Source organism: Acromyrmex echinatior, chromosome 7, assembly GCF_024713525.1.
Source record: "Acromyrmex echinatior isolate Ae372 chromosome 7, ASM2471352v2, whole genome shotgun sequence".
Lineage (NCBI taxonomy): Eukaryota > Metazoa > Arthropoda > Insecta > Hymenoptera > Formicidae > Acromyrmex > Acromyrmex echinatior.
The window spans coordinates 10,742,384-10,757,054 of NC_141858.1; the positions used below are offsets into that span (position 1 = coordinate 10,742,384).

General features: G+C 32.8%; 1 protein-coding gene and 1 long non-coding RNA gene across 10 annotated transcripts in view; one reads left to right on the plus strand and one right to left on the minus strand.

Moving 5' to 3' along the window:
- Window positions 1-14,671, minus strand: part of LOC105154556 (excitatory amino acid transporter 1) — a 27,172-nt gene continuing 12,501 nt past the window's right edge. For all 8 annotated transcript variants that reach the window (XM_087407850.1, XM_011070169.2, XM_087407846.1 and 5 more), the window contains 6 exons: window positions 7,196-7,593; window positions 4,601-4,789; window positions 3,550-3,733; window positions 2,896-3,324; window positions 2,313-2,447; window positions 1-2,231 (listed from right to left, as the gene is read on the minus strand). In XM_087407850.1, coding sequence (XP_087263976.1) covers window positions 2,081-2,231; window positions 2,313-2,447; window positions 2,896-3,324; window positions 3,550-3,733; window positions 4,601-4,789; window positions 7,196-7,593 — 1,486 coding nt within the window. In that variant the 3' untranslated portion in view covers window positions 1-2,080. The remainder of the gene's footprint in view (window positions 2,232-2,312; window positions 2,448-2,895; window positions 3,325-3,549; window positions 3,734-4,600; window positions 4,790-7,195; window positions 7,594-14,671) is intronic.
- On the plus strand, window positions 7,271-13,639 carry LOC105154555 (uncharacterized). Of its 2 annotated transcripts, XR_847204.2 has the most exons (3): window positions 7,271-7,358; window positions 12,027-12,275; window positions 12,341-13,639. It is a non-coding gene; the product is annotated as an uncharacterized LOC105154555 (long non-coding RNA). The 2 variants fall into 2 exon arrangements; XR_015545706.1 differs by having other exon boundaries at window positions 12,027-13,639.

Sequence of the window (14,671 nt, forward strand, 5' to 3'; positions counted from 1 at the left end):
TTCATTAATTATTTTTTTTTGTTATTTTTTCCACATAATTCTTTTACATGTCACGCGAAGACATCATGATTTAGCAATGGTCATTTTTGTTGTGCCGAAAGACAAAAGATTGTAAAAAAAGGAAAGGTATTTCAACCCTTAAGTACGGATTTTGCTTTTCGTCATTTGATAGGTATGCTCAACGATTGAACATATATTTTACGTTCTTCCTTGGCAAAAATGAAAATTGAAACATAAGTTGAATATATGGAAAGAGTGGCAGAAGCGTAAACAAAGACGAAATTCTTTCTCAATTTTCCAGAAGACGAAAATTGAGACAACGAAAACGTGAAAGAGATCCTTATCTTCTTTTATATTTCGTTATCTCAGTTTTCATCTCTTAGAAGCTTTGTTTACGCTTCTATCATTCTCTCCTTACTTTTATCCGTATAGAAATTTAATACTTGTATTAGCAAATTCATCACTTATTCCAAATATTAAAAGTACTATTTATAGTGAATAATATTTTTAATATTCAAAATATGTGATCATAATAATTGACCAGTAATAATATTAAATTTCTACAAAGACGAATTACCCTCCGATTTTTATTTTCGCCAGATTTGTGTTATGATTTTTTTTCATCGCGTGAAGAAATATGTAAAATGCAGAAAATTGCATATCCGTTTTCTCAATCGAAGAGTCATGGGGTTGTGAAATGATCAACATTGCTTCATACTTAAGGGTTAAGTCCCGCGGTTGATTGTTGCTAATGGCATCGAACTTATTAAGTCTGCTTTTATTCACTGGATATCAAGTAGGTGTAAAAGCTACCCTCGAAACATGATGGCAATAATCTATGGCACGAACTGCATGACGATATATATATATATATATATAAATTATTTTCTAACATATATCGCCGCGGAATAATATGTGCGAGCAAAAATTATACATGTAATCCTCGCTTCTATTGTCGTACAAAAAAAGTAACAATAAACACTTTGAGACTCTTTATCGTAAAATCATAATAAAGTCAATTTTTCAAAATACGTTTTGTTTTTCGTGAATCTTTTACGAGTTCCTCAATCATAAATGCAATCTTCTAAAGAAACGTAGAGATAACTCGCAAAGGAAAACCGAACTGTCCAAATTATGCGGCTGAAACGAAATATAACGTTACAATATCATATAAGCGTAATTCTGGTAAAACGCAAAAATGGAAGACAAGAATATGTAATGTATATATATGTTCTATATACTTATACATTTTACAAGCAAATTCGTTTAATGGAGTCTACGATGACTAAAGTTAAGAAGTTATTTAGTTTCAAGCATATCTTATATTCGAAAATCATCTAAAGAACATCGCTCGCACCGCGAGCTACACATTAATAATCAATATTTCATTGTCCTATAGTTACGTACATTTATATTTTATGTCGCGGAATGGATGTCAAGTAAGTGACTACCAAAATAATCCTCTTTTCTTTTATAGTACTTGCATACACATAACTGAAGGAAAATATTCGCGCGCGCTCCTCACATTCCGCGTGCGTTTATATCGCAGATATGGCATTAGGATATGATGATACAGTGTCGATTGCTCCCTTCATAGTCTGGTTCGTGTAGAATAATTAATAACTAAACTGATATTTGGCTAAGATAAAAACAGAACACTTACTCTGAGTACGCAAGAACACTTTGTCAGGATCGCGTCTCGCGATCGTTGCCATATTGTATGATTAAAAATGTATTATAGATACCCGTCAACGGCGTATAGTATTCTTCAAAATTTTATGATAACTTATGTATAAAAACTCAAAAATTAAAAATCTCAGACATGACACGGCTATAACAAGTAATATCATGTTGTCGTCCATATTTACTCATATTCTTAATCCTAATCCTTAAATTAAATTTATTTTCTTATATATATATACTCCAATTCTCGGACTCTCGCAAGTCCAAGAAGTTATATGGCAATATTTCAACGATAAGCCGCGCAATAAGTGTGCCGATATGTTTGCCGTAGATGATCGATCTTTCGATCGCGAAGCTCTTAAGGAGATGCGGTTTAATGATTAATAAACATCTCAGCTCATATCGACGTGGTCGCGTGACAATCGGCTCCGTTTTGCGTTTGCTGCGTGCTGTGCGGTAATGTCGAGAGCTCGTTCCTGCTGAGATGCTGAACGATTCCTGCGCCGAGCGAGTCACCGATAACATTAATGGTTGTTCTACATCGATCTCTGCAAATTATGCAAACGCATCGTGTTTAACATTACAGATATTTCTTTTAAATTTAATGTAATAAAAAGAAGAACACTCACAGTAACCAATCAACCGCGATAATTAAGAAGACATCGTTGGCCGGAAGTCGTACTGTGTCCAACACCATCACCATGGTCACTAGGCCGGCCTGCGGAATTCCAGCCGCACCGATACTGGCAGCGGTCGCCGTGATACTAGAACAAGTATTAGATGTAATAAATTGGATATATGAAATAAATGATTTTGTTGAAGTATCTAAAATTAAATTTTGCTAGAGATAGACGTCAAAATAATTTCGTTGGACTCAATCAATAATTATTTAATTCTTTGGAATAAAATCTTATTCTAAAGAGTTGAAAAAGACTAGCTCAATTTTCAATGAGTGAGAAAATTCATTCTAAAAATTTTAGAGGATATCAATAATAAATGTAAAATGCTCACACAAGGTGATTGATAGAATTTTTTGCAGCATCGCTCATAATGCTTGGATTCTCTACATAATTATTTTGATGGTCCAACAAAATTATTTTCAAATCTGTATCTAGCAAATTTTTAAATACTTTAGCAAAATTTTTTTCGTATAGAAATACATCTTTCTTTGCGAAATGAATTTCTAAGACTTAAATGAATGGGAAAGCTCACCTTACCGCTACCAGCTGTCCAAAGGAAAGAGGAACCTTACGCACTTGAGCGATAAAAATGGCAGCTACAGCTTCGTACAAAGCGGTACCGTCCATGTTTACGGTAGCACCTATTGGCATGACGAATCTGGTGACACGGGAATCGATGCCGTTTTTTTCTTCAAGACAACTGATGGCGAGTGGCAGCGTCGCCGAGCTCGAAGACGTGCCGAAGGCAGTGACGAGCGCTTCCGCCATATTCGCTATGTATGTATAAGGGTTTTTCTTTGTGAGAACAAAGTATATCGCAGGCAACACCAGGAAACCATGTATGATCAGGGCGATCAATACGGTCAGGAAATACATTCCGAGTTGGCCGACTACCTCCTCGAGCGATTTCATCTCCGTGATCTTTGAAGCGACCAGAGAGAGCACGCCAATCGGTGATAACCTGCATACATAACAGAAATATTCTTGAGATTTTTAATTCGGAGACTTTATAATTCGACGAAGAATAAGCAAGAGTCGAGACGATAGAATTATCACGACAAAAATGCGCGATCATCGACGGTTACGCAACGATAGACGTTCTACGAGTTTTCCTTGAGAAAATTATACGTGTCTCGAGAAGCGGATACTTAGCTATTACTTAGCTATTACAGTCTTACAGTCTTACCATATGACCCAGTTTGTAATCAGCATCATAGCACCGGATAGCGAGTCAAAGAAACTTAACAATGGCTTCGCCTGCGGTCCCATTTTACCGAGGGTGATACCCATCACCGTCGCAAACACAACGAGTCCAAGAATATTTGAACCAGAGACTGTCTTCTCCTCCAGTTCCCATTCATTTAAAGGAACTAAAAACAGGCAAAATATTAATTTAAACTGATTAAAATGAAAAATTAGTGATATTGTGTAATCTAACACTTAAGCAAAATAAGTTACTATGATATCAAAATGATGTCAAAATGACTCTAAAAATCGTTAAAAGTCATTTTTCAATCATTTCCAATTCATTTTAATGTCATTTTGACATTATCACTTGTTATTCTACTTGAGCTTACATTACTTGTATGGTTTTTTTTTTTACATAACTATCAACTCGATGAAAATATATTGAGAAGTTTCTGACACTAACATTATATCTCAATTTTCTTTGATCTCTTTAATGATTACAATTAAATAAAGATTGATATATATAATGTTCTATACATCCTTTAGATCAAAATATACATATAAAAAAATTTTTTTACAAATTGAAATAATATGTGCTAAATATAATAGGTATACACAAAGAACGGTTTTACTAAAAAAAATTTAAGTAAATACTAATCTGAAAATAAATTTTGTTGGATTATCAAAATAATTATGTAAGATTTTCAAATTAATTGCTACAATGTCAAAATTTTTTGCTGGATTGTTCATCATGTTTGAATTTCTTTCATAATTGTTTTGACAGTATAATCAAATTTATTTTTAGATCTGTATCTCAGCCTAAATTTTTAGACAAAATCGTTCTTTCCATGTATAAACGGCATTCATACTTCCTAAATTCTTTGGAGTGGAACTTTTGAAAAAAAGAGTAGCTCAATTTTCAATTTTTAAGAGTGAGATTCATTCTAAAAATTTTAGAAAGTCATTTAATAAATTTATAAGACGGGATGTTCTATGCGAGTAATTAAGAATAAAAAAAAAACACTTTTTTAACTAAAAAAAATTATTACCATTGCCATTCTCAGGTGGCTTAGGCTCGGTTCGACTTTGGGAGATACAGGCCTCCACGAGATTTGGCGGAAACATATTTCTGACTAGGTCCATTAATGTGTCGACGGTAGAAATGTTTTGGGCTGGCCTTTTGCTCTCCGAGGCGGAACTACCGACACCAGGTTGGATCGAGACAACCAGAATTATACCTAGGATCAAAGTTTAACAGGCAACTGTTACTCGCTATCAGCAATTAGACATTGCGAATTGTTTTTTTCGCTTAATTAATCACAAATGGGAGTTGAGAAGAACGTTATGTCGATCGCAATAAAAACGAGATAAGTATGATGACACAATCATAAGAAATAGAAATTCAGTTGATGCGATAATGCTGCAAAAAAAGAACAAAACGATTTCTAGAGAAAAAGAAGAGTGCGATATGTAAGCAAAATTTCAAGTTATAACCGGTCTAATCTTCTAACGCAATATAAAACGTCATATTTGTTCGTTGCTGGAAAAATAGCGATCAAATAGCGCGAACTTTCTGTGATAATGCCTCCGAGTAATCTGTTGCTAATTTATATTGTCTGATGCGTTCGCGCTTCATTCTCTACTTGGTCGCGTTAATTAACCGAGATGAGTCATGAGAATTCAGAGCTATCAGACGCATTCCTTCCGCGACCAGATATATGTAAATGCAACGGATACTGTGTAGCATCTGTCACTTGTCGCATCGCATTCATAGTTTCTAAGAAATGTATCATTGTCCGCGCTGTTGCGATGCCGCGATTCTTTAATCGCGATTTGCGCCGTTGATGCGAGCAATCGTTTAACCTTATGATATGTTATTTAAAACGCTAAATGCGTCCAGCTGTGCGTAAAAATATGCAATTATATTAAAGTATCAATTAAAAGACTCTGCATTAATTATATGAAAATTTGGGTCACGATGGAATAAATTATTTTTCACATACAAGTCGGTATTCACAGTCTTCTTATTTTAAAATCGTCTTAAGTGATGTCTTCACACAAGCAGAACAGCAAGTCATTATAATATCAAAATGATATCCAAATGACTCCAAAATGATCATTAAAAGTCATTTTTTCATCATTTCCGATTCATTTTAATATCATTTTGACATTATCGCGACTTGTTGTTCTGCTTGAAAAAAATACTAATACAACTCTATGATTGATTTATGATATTTTATGATTATGCTAAACTTAAATATAAAAAAATTTTTTAATATAAATACTAACTATGAGTCATAATGTAGCTTAAATATAAATACCGACCATGAATCTAGTCTTAAATATAAAATATTGAATTTGAACATGATTTCGATTGGGAGAATGTCATCATATTAGGAGATCATTTTCTTAAATGTTTGTATCTGAGTGCCTTCATTTTATACTCATATGATAGACAAAATAGTCTCAATCGAAATATTTATACGATAATTATTTTAATGTTTCGAATATTAATGTTAATCTAATGGTGACTTTTTCTTGGACATGAAAGGATTGATATTTTGTAATATTGCTGAGGTTCCAAAGTGAACTGAAACTATTTTTTGGAATAAAGATTCTATTTTCTGGAATAAAGATTTAAGATTTTGGATTGATTTTTTTGGATTTTTTGTTCTTAAATATAGAAACTGACTATGAATACTGGTGATAATTTAACAGCTTATAATTGCTGAGCAAAGATGTTATAGATAAGTACAAGACTCAATAATAGATATAATTATAAGCTATTAAAAATGTAAAATATTATATTTATAGAGATTCACATTTGATATATCATAATTGAACCATCATTCATTACTCAATAATAATTAATTGTTGAATTATGGTACGTGATATATCATAGGTAAATTTTAATGATTTACAAGTTTTACATCTTTAATACATCAGTCGAAAACTATCTACTATTAAACCTTGTGCCTGTGACATCTTATTCACATTATTAAATTACATTATATAAAAGCTAATAACATTTTACCGCACAGAAAAAATGATTTTGCTGAAATATCTAAAAATATAACTAGATATAGAGCTGAAAATAATTTTGTTTAGACATCAAAATAATTATATACGACACTCAAACTGAATAGAATGTCGGAACTTTTTGCAGTATTATCATCAATGCTTAACCCGGCGTTATTGTGACTGGGTCATAATGACCCGAGACATTTTTAAACATCTGTATTTTCTTACATACTTCGTAGATTTTAACTAACTGTAGCTGGAGTTAAGCCTTTCTAAAACCATTGTTGGTACTGCGAGAATAGATCAAAAAAATATTCGGGTTATCATGATTCATGTCAACATCTGTGTACATTTTAGTACAATGACGCCCGGTTAAGCAACTACAAAATTATTTTTATGATCTAACAAAATTATTTGCAAATCTGTATCTAGCTAAACTTTTAGATACTTTAGCAAAACTGTTCTTCCTTGCCTCTCGTTTTCTGTACAATTAGTACTTTGGATACACGTTTCTTTGGCTTATCGCTCTGTTCTTATTCGCATTAAAATAATCTCGACATGCCGTGGCTAATGAATAATTATATTGATTGTAGCGCGATGAGTTAAATTGGGCTTTCACTGACCTAGAATAACCGCGAAGATCGTCGTGACCATGTAATAACCAATCGCACGTACACCGATCTTGCCACTGAGAGATAGATCGAGAGAGCCAATGGCCGATATCAAACTCGAGACGATTAACGGCAGGATCAAGCTCTTGAGCATCCGAAGGAATAGGTCGCCGAGGTAATTGATGTACATGATCTCGCGATGCGTCCATTTTTCACGTGTGTTTCGTAAGATGATGCCGAGTATCACTCCACCGACAACGCCGCTAACTGTCAATATAGTTAGCGCGTTATGGCCCAGACAAGCTCGCATTTTCTGCCCTGTAGTCTGTGGCCTCTTGCTGGGTTCTTGGGGATAGTACGAACTCCTCTCCTTGATCTTGCCCTGATTCTCCGCCCCCGATAACGGCGATCTGGAACAAATTGATAACATTTTCTTCTCTTCTTTATATAACTTTTTCTCCTTTTATTTAATAATTTCTATTATAAATGTTCAGAATAAATGTTGAGAATATTGCGTCGTAGTCTCATTATTTCAAATAATTCATTGATAACGAGTCGGTTTTGAGAAATACGAGGTTTAATATTTTTTAAACCTACGCACAAATTATTTTTATTACGCTTGCTAATTCTGAATTTCGAGCACAAGACAGTATCACGCAAAAAGATAAGATTACTTATAGATACACACACACACACACACACACACACACACACACACACACACACACACACACACACACATACACACATTTAATTTAATTTAAAGGACAGATCTCAGATTATTCTGCATGCACAGTCGACATGTAAATGTATCGACTTCGAGACGATCACTGTAACACAGTAACAGAGATTTATGCTCTAAGATTTTTCGCAGTGAACATGACTCTTTTACGTTTTTTCTAAACCTTGGAAATTATAAAACAAGGACGTAAATTCCTCATAATTTACGTCTATTCTTATATATATATATATATATATATATATATATATATATATATATATATCAACAGGCAATATAACTATGAGATAAATACGTTAATTTTTCATTTATTTTATAAGAGCTATATTTCTTCCAAATTACACTAACAGTAGGTATAATAATCTCTTGGAAATTTTTAATCATTTATGAAATATTCACAGATAATTCAATTAATATCAATTTTATCGCTAGTTTTGAAAGTATAAGATTTTTGTTTATAAATTTTACTCTTATAATCAACGGAAGATAAATTGATAAGTTTTTTATTGCCATATAATCCTTGGTTTTTATCGAGATTATCTCAAGTTGCAAAAATCAAAGTACAAAATAATAAACAAAAAGTAATGTAGGCTTTAAAAATTCAAATTTCAGTTTTTGCGAAATTTATTTATTCTTGTCACGATTTTATTGTCTCATAAAAATTTATATTTCCGCGCTTCGCTTAAAATCATAAATAAATTTTGTTTATTCTGTTCCATCAGCGTTCATAATACTCGCATCAAGAATATATAAATGGTTTATAAAATAATTATTAGAATTTATTTTAGAAAATTAATACGTCATAATATGTATCGCTAAATATCGCGAGTGATATTCAAAATATTTTCATTGCACTTCTTTCAATTTCAGAACAATCGTACTGTTTACTTCAATAATTAACACTTTGTTATAGTATGTGGATCTGAGATTAACGCTCAATTTGCACGTTTCTCGATTGTTGGCAACCGCATTTCACACGATGACGTTGCATAACACAATTTTTAAAAATTCAGATTTATTACATCTGGCACTTTTCAGAGAGCACAAATCTCTTCTGTGATTAATAGGAAACTAAATCATCAACTATTTCAAGTTGAAAGGAGTCCTCCAATTCTCTGAAGCATATCAAACGCAATTTCAGCAGAATTTACAAGGAAATGTATCAAAGAGCTAACTGCATAAAAAAATCCACACATTATGCAGAGGCAGAAAAGATTTTTTTAAATTAAACAAATTCCTGCAAATTGGAATAATCCAACCAAATGGATATTTAATTAACAATGTGATTATTTGCATTAAAATTCAATTTTTTTTATTAAACAATACATGTTTCATTTAAAATTAAATTTTCAATGAAATTAAATTTTCAAATTAATATAAATAGAACTTTCGAATCTAAACAAATCTTTTTCTCTGTGTGTAAAAAAAATGCAAGATATTCTCGATTTGAAATTGGAAAAGTAATACGATTATGACGATCGATTAAAATTAATTGATAATGATTTTGGACAGTAGAAAATCCTTCGAAATCCGTCGAAATCCGCCGAGGCGAATCGCCTTTATCACGATACAATAAATATACGAGAAAATACACGGAAGTATTGACAGTATCCACGAGCTATATTCGTATGTAGCTGGTAAGAGACGAGAAATTGTACTGCGGATTGTCATCGTAGAGTCTCCTTTTATTTCTCCTCTTTATACAACGATATGTTAATTATCCATGGAATAATGCTACGTATTTGTTCTAAGAAATGTATTTTTATTATTTTTTTATTACGTGCTTTTACTGATGCAAAGCTTTTATGAAATTAATAGCGGATCACGCAAAGGCTTTATTTATTTTAATACGCAGGCGTTACAAAGTATATATAAATTTACAAAGGTGTGACTTTACAAATTGTATGTAATAATTAATTTATCACATTAAAATGCATACGACACTTTTTAATTATTTTTTTTTTTAATTAAAAGTCAAAATTTGAAATTGCTAATTTCTATTAAATTTTATACAATATTTTTGAAGAACGAGGCATGATAAACTGGAATGCGGAATCGCTGATTATTTATAGATGAATTACATTTCGTAGTATTCATCAAGTGTTTCCATGTGGCAGAAATAAATACGCCTCTATGCAATCACTTTTGAAATAACTCACGACTTTAGTAATCACTCAAGTGTCCAACAGTTTTCACGATGCGATTTCAATACAAAATTTGTTCCATGCGATTGTGCGTGTGACGGCATAAAGGGCAACAAAAGGTACAAGAGACGAAGTGTGAGTTCATTTGCGTAGGTTAGAAGAAATTATTAGAACGAAATTATTAGAAATTATTATATATGTAAATCTGTCAATCTGCCTTAGACTTATACAAAAATATTATCGTTGTAAAATGTCACCGACTCTCGGTGACGAGTACCTCGCACGTGCCACTGAGAAAACCGGTCAGAGATACACTCGCCTAAATTTTTTATTCGCGATTGCGTCATCGATCAAGGACGTAGCTCGTATGTATCTAACACTATTGTAGAAGAACGCTGTTTTAATGCTAATGATCTTCATGCTAATGATGTCATCAGTATTAATAAAACATCGATAAGGGCGGGAGCGCCAAAGTCTTGCATAACGTATAAAAAAATGAACCAATTAAAATTCTTTATTTCCTTCCTTTTCATGAAAAAAGTCTTTGATTGATTGATTTTCTTATGCTTTAAATGTTACGCAAAAATCTGTGCTCTGGTCTTAAAAGGACCCTAAAGCCGTTTGTATATTACCAATTAAATAATTTTTGTATAACAATTACTTTTTTCCTCTTTTGTAGATTCGAAAATCCTTTTCCAGGATTAAAGATACACATTAATACGTGTTTGTAAGATGGAGTTTATGCCGAGAAAAAAATTTCGAAATTGAATTTCTTGACATAAACTCCACCTCACGTAATGCGTATACTTTAATCCCGGAAAAGAATTTTCGAATCTATAAAAGAGGAGAAAAATAATTGTTGTAACAAAAATTATGATATAGTCGATTATGATTTAGTCGATAATATAGACAGTTTTAGGATCCTCTTAAATCTTGATTTCGACAATTTTGTTGATGTGGAACGATCGAGTATCAGATTACTGTAATTTAACAAGAGCAATATTCGGAGCTTGCAGTGTAAACTAATGTTATATATTCGGCGATTAGTTCTCTCTGCCAAGTTCTTCCGAGTATCCCAAATTGAAGATCTTCCGGGTGCACGACTTGTGAGTGTTATATGTAGAGCCACGTGGTCGTAAAGCCAGAAATACATAGAAAAATAGTAAGGCAGTAAGACGTAAACAGTAAGCAAATCGATCAATCACAATAGAAAACGTAAAATCGTAATCACACTACTGGTTGCCAGTTGCGATTTTTAGTTGTCAGTTATATTTTAGCAAACCACGATGCAGTTTGTCTGTACTCGTTGCATCATAATTGGCTAAAGTAGAACCATCAACCGGCAATCGTAGGGTATAGTAGAACGCTGGTTTTTGATAAGTTGAAATTTTTTATTCCTTGTTCCTGTTACCTGTGCTTTTCAATTGTGCAAGTTCCTCGCGATTCGCGCCTATCGAAACCATCTCTCCATAGCTCATTACTCTTTCATTACTAGCATGGAGTGTCCAAGACACTTCAGTCTTATAAATTCATTAAATATATGATTGCTACACATATAATATGTAGCAATCATATATTAATATCATATATTTAACACTGCAAGATATATTATCATAAAAAATTACTACCTATTTTAATTATGTATGAATTTCAAATTTAGAATAAATTAATTTTAATTCGTAATCACAATTGTTGCTTTAAAGTGATCTTTTATTATTATTATATACACGATATCATATATTTAGTGCAAAATTGATTCATAATTAAAAAAATTTTTTACATTTAACTCCATCTAAAAGATATATTGAATGTTATCAATTTTTATTTACTGTAATTTTAATTGCAATTATAAGTAACTGAAAGAGGACAATGAAAATTGAGACGTAACGTGTTACAAACATCCCACGCGATTAATTACGTCAGACAAATAACGTTAAAAAAAAATATGAATAATTTACAGTTAACAACACGAGGAAAAGGAGCGATAAAATACCAAACTAACGAAACCTTCGGAGCGAACGAGTAACGATGGAGAACACGATAGTAGGAACGCGACGTGGGTGTTCGTCATGGATCGTTTCGTGGATGTTTTCATTATTTCCATCTCTCATACCGAAGTTCCGGCGCGAACCTGCGCCGATACGAATGTCTGCACGGGGAAGAGGGAAGGAAGATCTTGGCCTACTTCTGCGTCCTTACGGACTGACCGGTATTTTTATCTTATCCAGAATTGTACAAATATACTTGAAACTGGATCGCGCTGGATTTTTCCAGATTTCGCAATGTGATGTTCATCACAGGATTATAAAGTTCTGCAATGAATGAGAACTTCGAGGTAAACGAACGACGGCGACGTATTAATTGTCCCAGTTAATCCGTCAATAGCGCGACACTTGGATGCATAACGTCATTCGCAGATGCCGGATGACACGTTGGTCTCACGTGATCGTTGAAAAACAATCCGGACAGATGGGAAAATATCGTCCATGAGAATTAATACCGGACAATAACGATAAAACCCATGCCGTCCGTTTCCGGCGATTCTATAATATGTATACTTTTGCATTGTTCTTTTTCGCGCAGTTTTATATTACAGTTAATCGACGGCGCTCACAAATTGCACTGAGTACCGAGTTAAAGGGTATCACCTTGCAGTGCTCGTCTCGAATAACGTGTGCAATTGGAACCTTTTTAATTTAACGAGTGACGGAAATAAAAATTTTTATGGTCTCTTGAACACCAAATGGTACTATATATGTATTTCGAGTAAGACTTGAAATCCGCGATCGGCTGGCAGAGCCAAGAATATTTGCGAAGACTATGCTATTAAAGTGACCGCAACCGATTAAAATGAATTAGAATACGCGAAAGGATTAGGCGTGGTTAAAAGTGGGAATAATAAGTAGACGCAATTTGCTAGAAGAGATTAGCGTGAAAGAGAGGATTAAGCGTATAGTTAGAAATGGGAATAATAGACCCATTACGCCGCAGCTCTCACGCTCTCATTTTTATTTGTCCCGAATATAAAGCGGAGCAATGAACGGATAAATAAATCAATAAAATAAATTAATTAATTAATTGAATTTGAATCGCAGAATAGCACGTGGTATTGTGCTAAACATTCAATGCCACATCGTTGGCTCGAGTAAAAGTTCCAAAATTATCTTCGGCAAACAACTTGTTGAATACGCTTACGTAAGAAATTGCCCACTGATGCAAGATTTACGATACAGATAAATCTCTTTTCTTTTCTTTCTCTCTCTCTCTCTCTTATTTATTTTGAAAATCCTACGTCATTGGACGTGAGTCTAAAAGGATTGTTTATAGTACTTGTAATCTCTCTTGATGCTTAATATTTCATTCAGGAAAAATGCACAGGGACAGGAAAAGATATGTACAAAGATAGAATTTGTTGCTTTGCAAATATTTGCCTCGAATTTTGACGTCTCGGTAAGATTATTTCAAGTACGCCGTAACTGTCGTGCAAAAAGCTTGAGTGCGTGTCAGAATCGCGTCTGATTCTAATTATAAGATATTATACAGTCAACAGATAAAAACCTTCATAAAAACGCATCTTTTGACTCTTCTGCTTTTACCGTCTATAACCTTCTGTATTTGAATAATTAGCACGCGAGCTATGGTAAACAGTTTTACACGTATTATGCGTGTACATTGTACCTGACATCTTTACGCATGATCGGATGATACAAGGTTTCGATGAAAAGCGACAGTGGAATTATAGAAGGAAAGAACTTCTTTTTCGTTAATCTTACTAATTATTGAAAATTTTATACCAAAACTCGTTATTTTAATGATACGAATGCAAAACTTACTAAAGTAATGGTAATTCTGCATAAAATTGTTCACGCAATGTGAAAATAAGCAAAAACGATGCACGCCCAGTCTGCTAAATCAAATTCTATCGCGACAGCGGTGATTGCACGAGATACGAAATAAACTTGCAGTTATAATTTAGTGCGATAGAGGCGAAGCATGCATTTCCTTATCAGCAATAAGGATAAACGTGTACAACTTCTCTATCGCACAGCTTCGCATTCGCGATGATAAGTATATTTTGTGTATTTCCACCGGATATGTCGCAAGTTTGCATTTTTTATTTAATTATAAATCAACAATGTAAATTTTGTTAATCAAATATTCTGTACACTGAAAAAAACTAAATTTTAATAAATATTTGTTTGAATAGTTCTAAATAAATGTTTACTAAACGTAAACATATATTTATTTAATACAAAAATCATTAATTTCATTTTTTACTTTTTTTTTAATTTAATAAATATTTATTTATAAGTAATGTTTATCATTCAAAAAAATATGTATTAAGATTTAGTAAATTGTTTTAAAGAGTGCTTCTTTGTAAAACTATGTTTAGAACGAGAATCTTTTGCTCTTATATGTTTTTATAATCGAGAAGTCTCCGTCATTTTTTAAAGGTACAATTTAAACGATTCAAGCAGTCACGTCAAAATGACGTGAAAATGAAATCATTTACTAATTGACACAATGATCCTTAGTAGTTATTTTGGAGTCATTTTGACGTCATTTTGATGTCATTGACACTTATATTCTGCTTGAAAATTCACA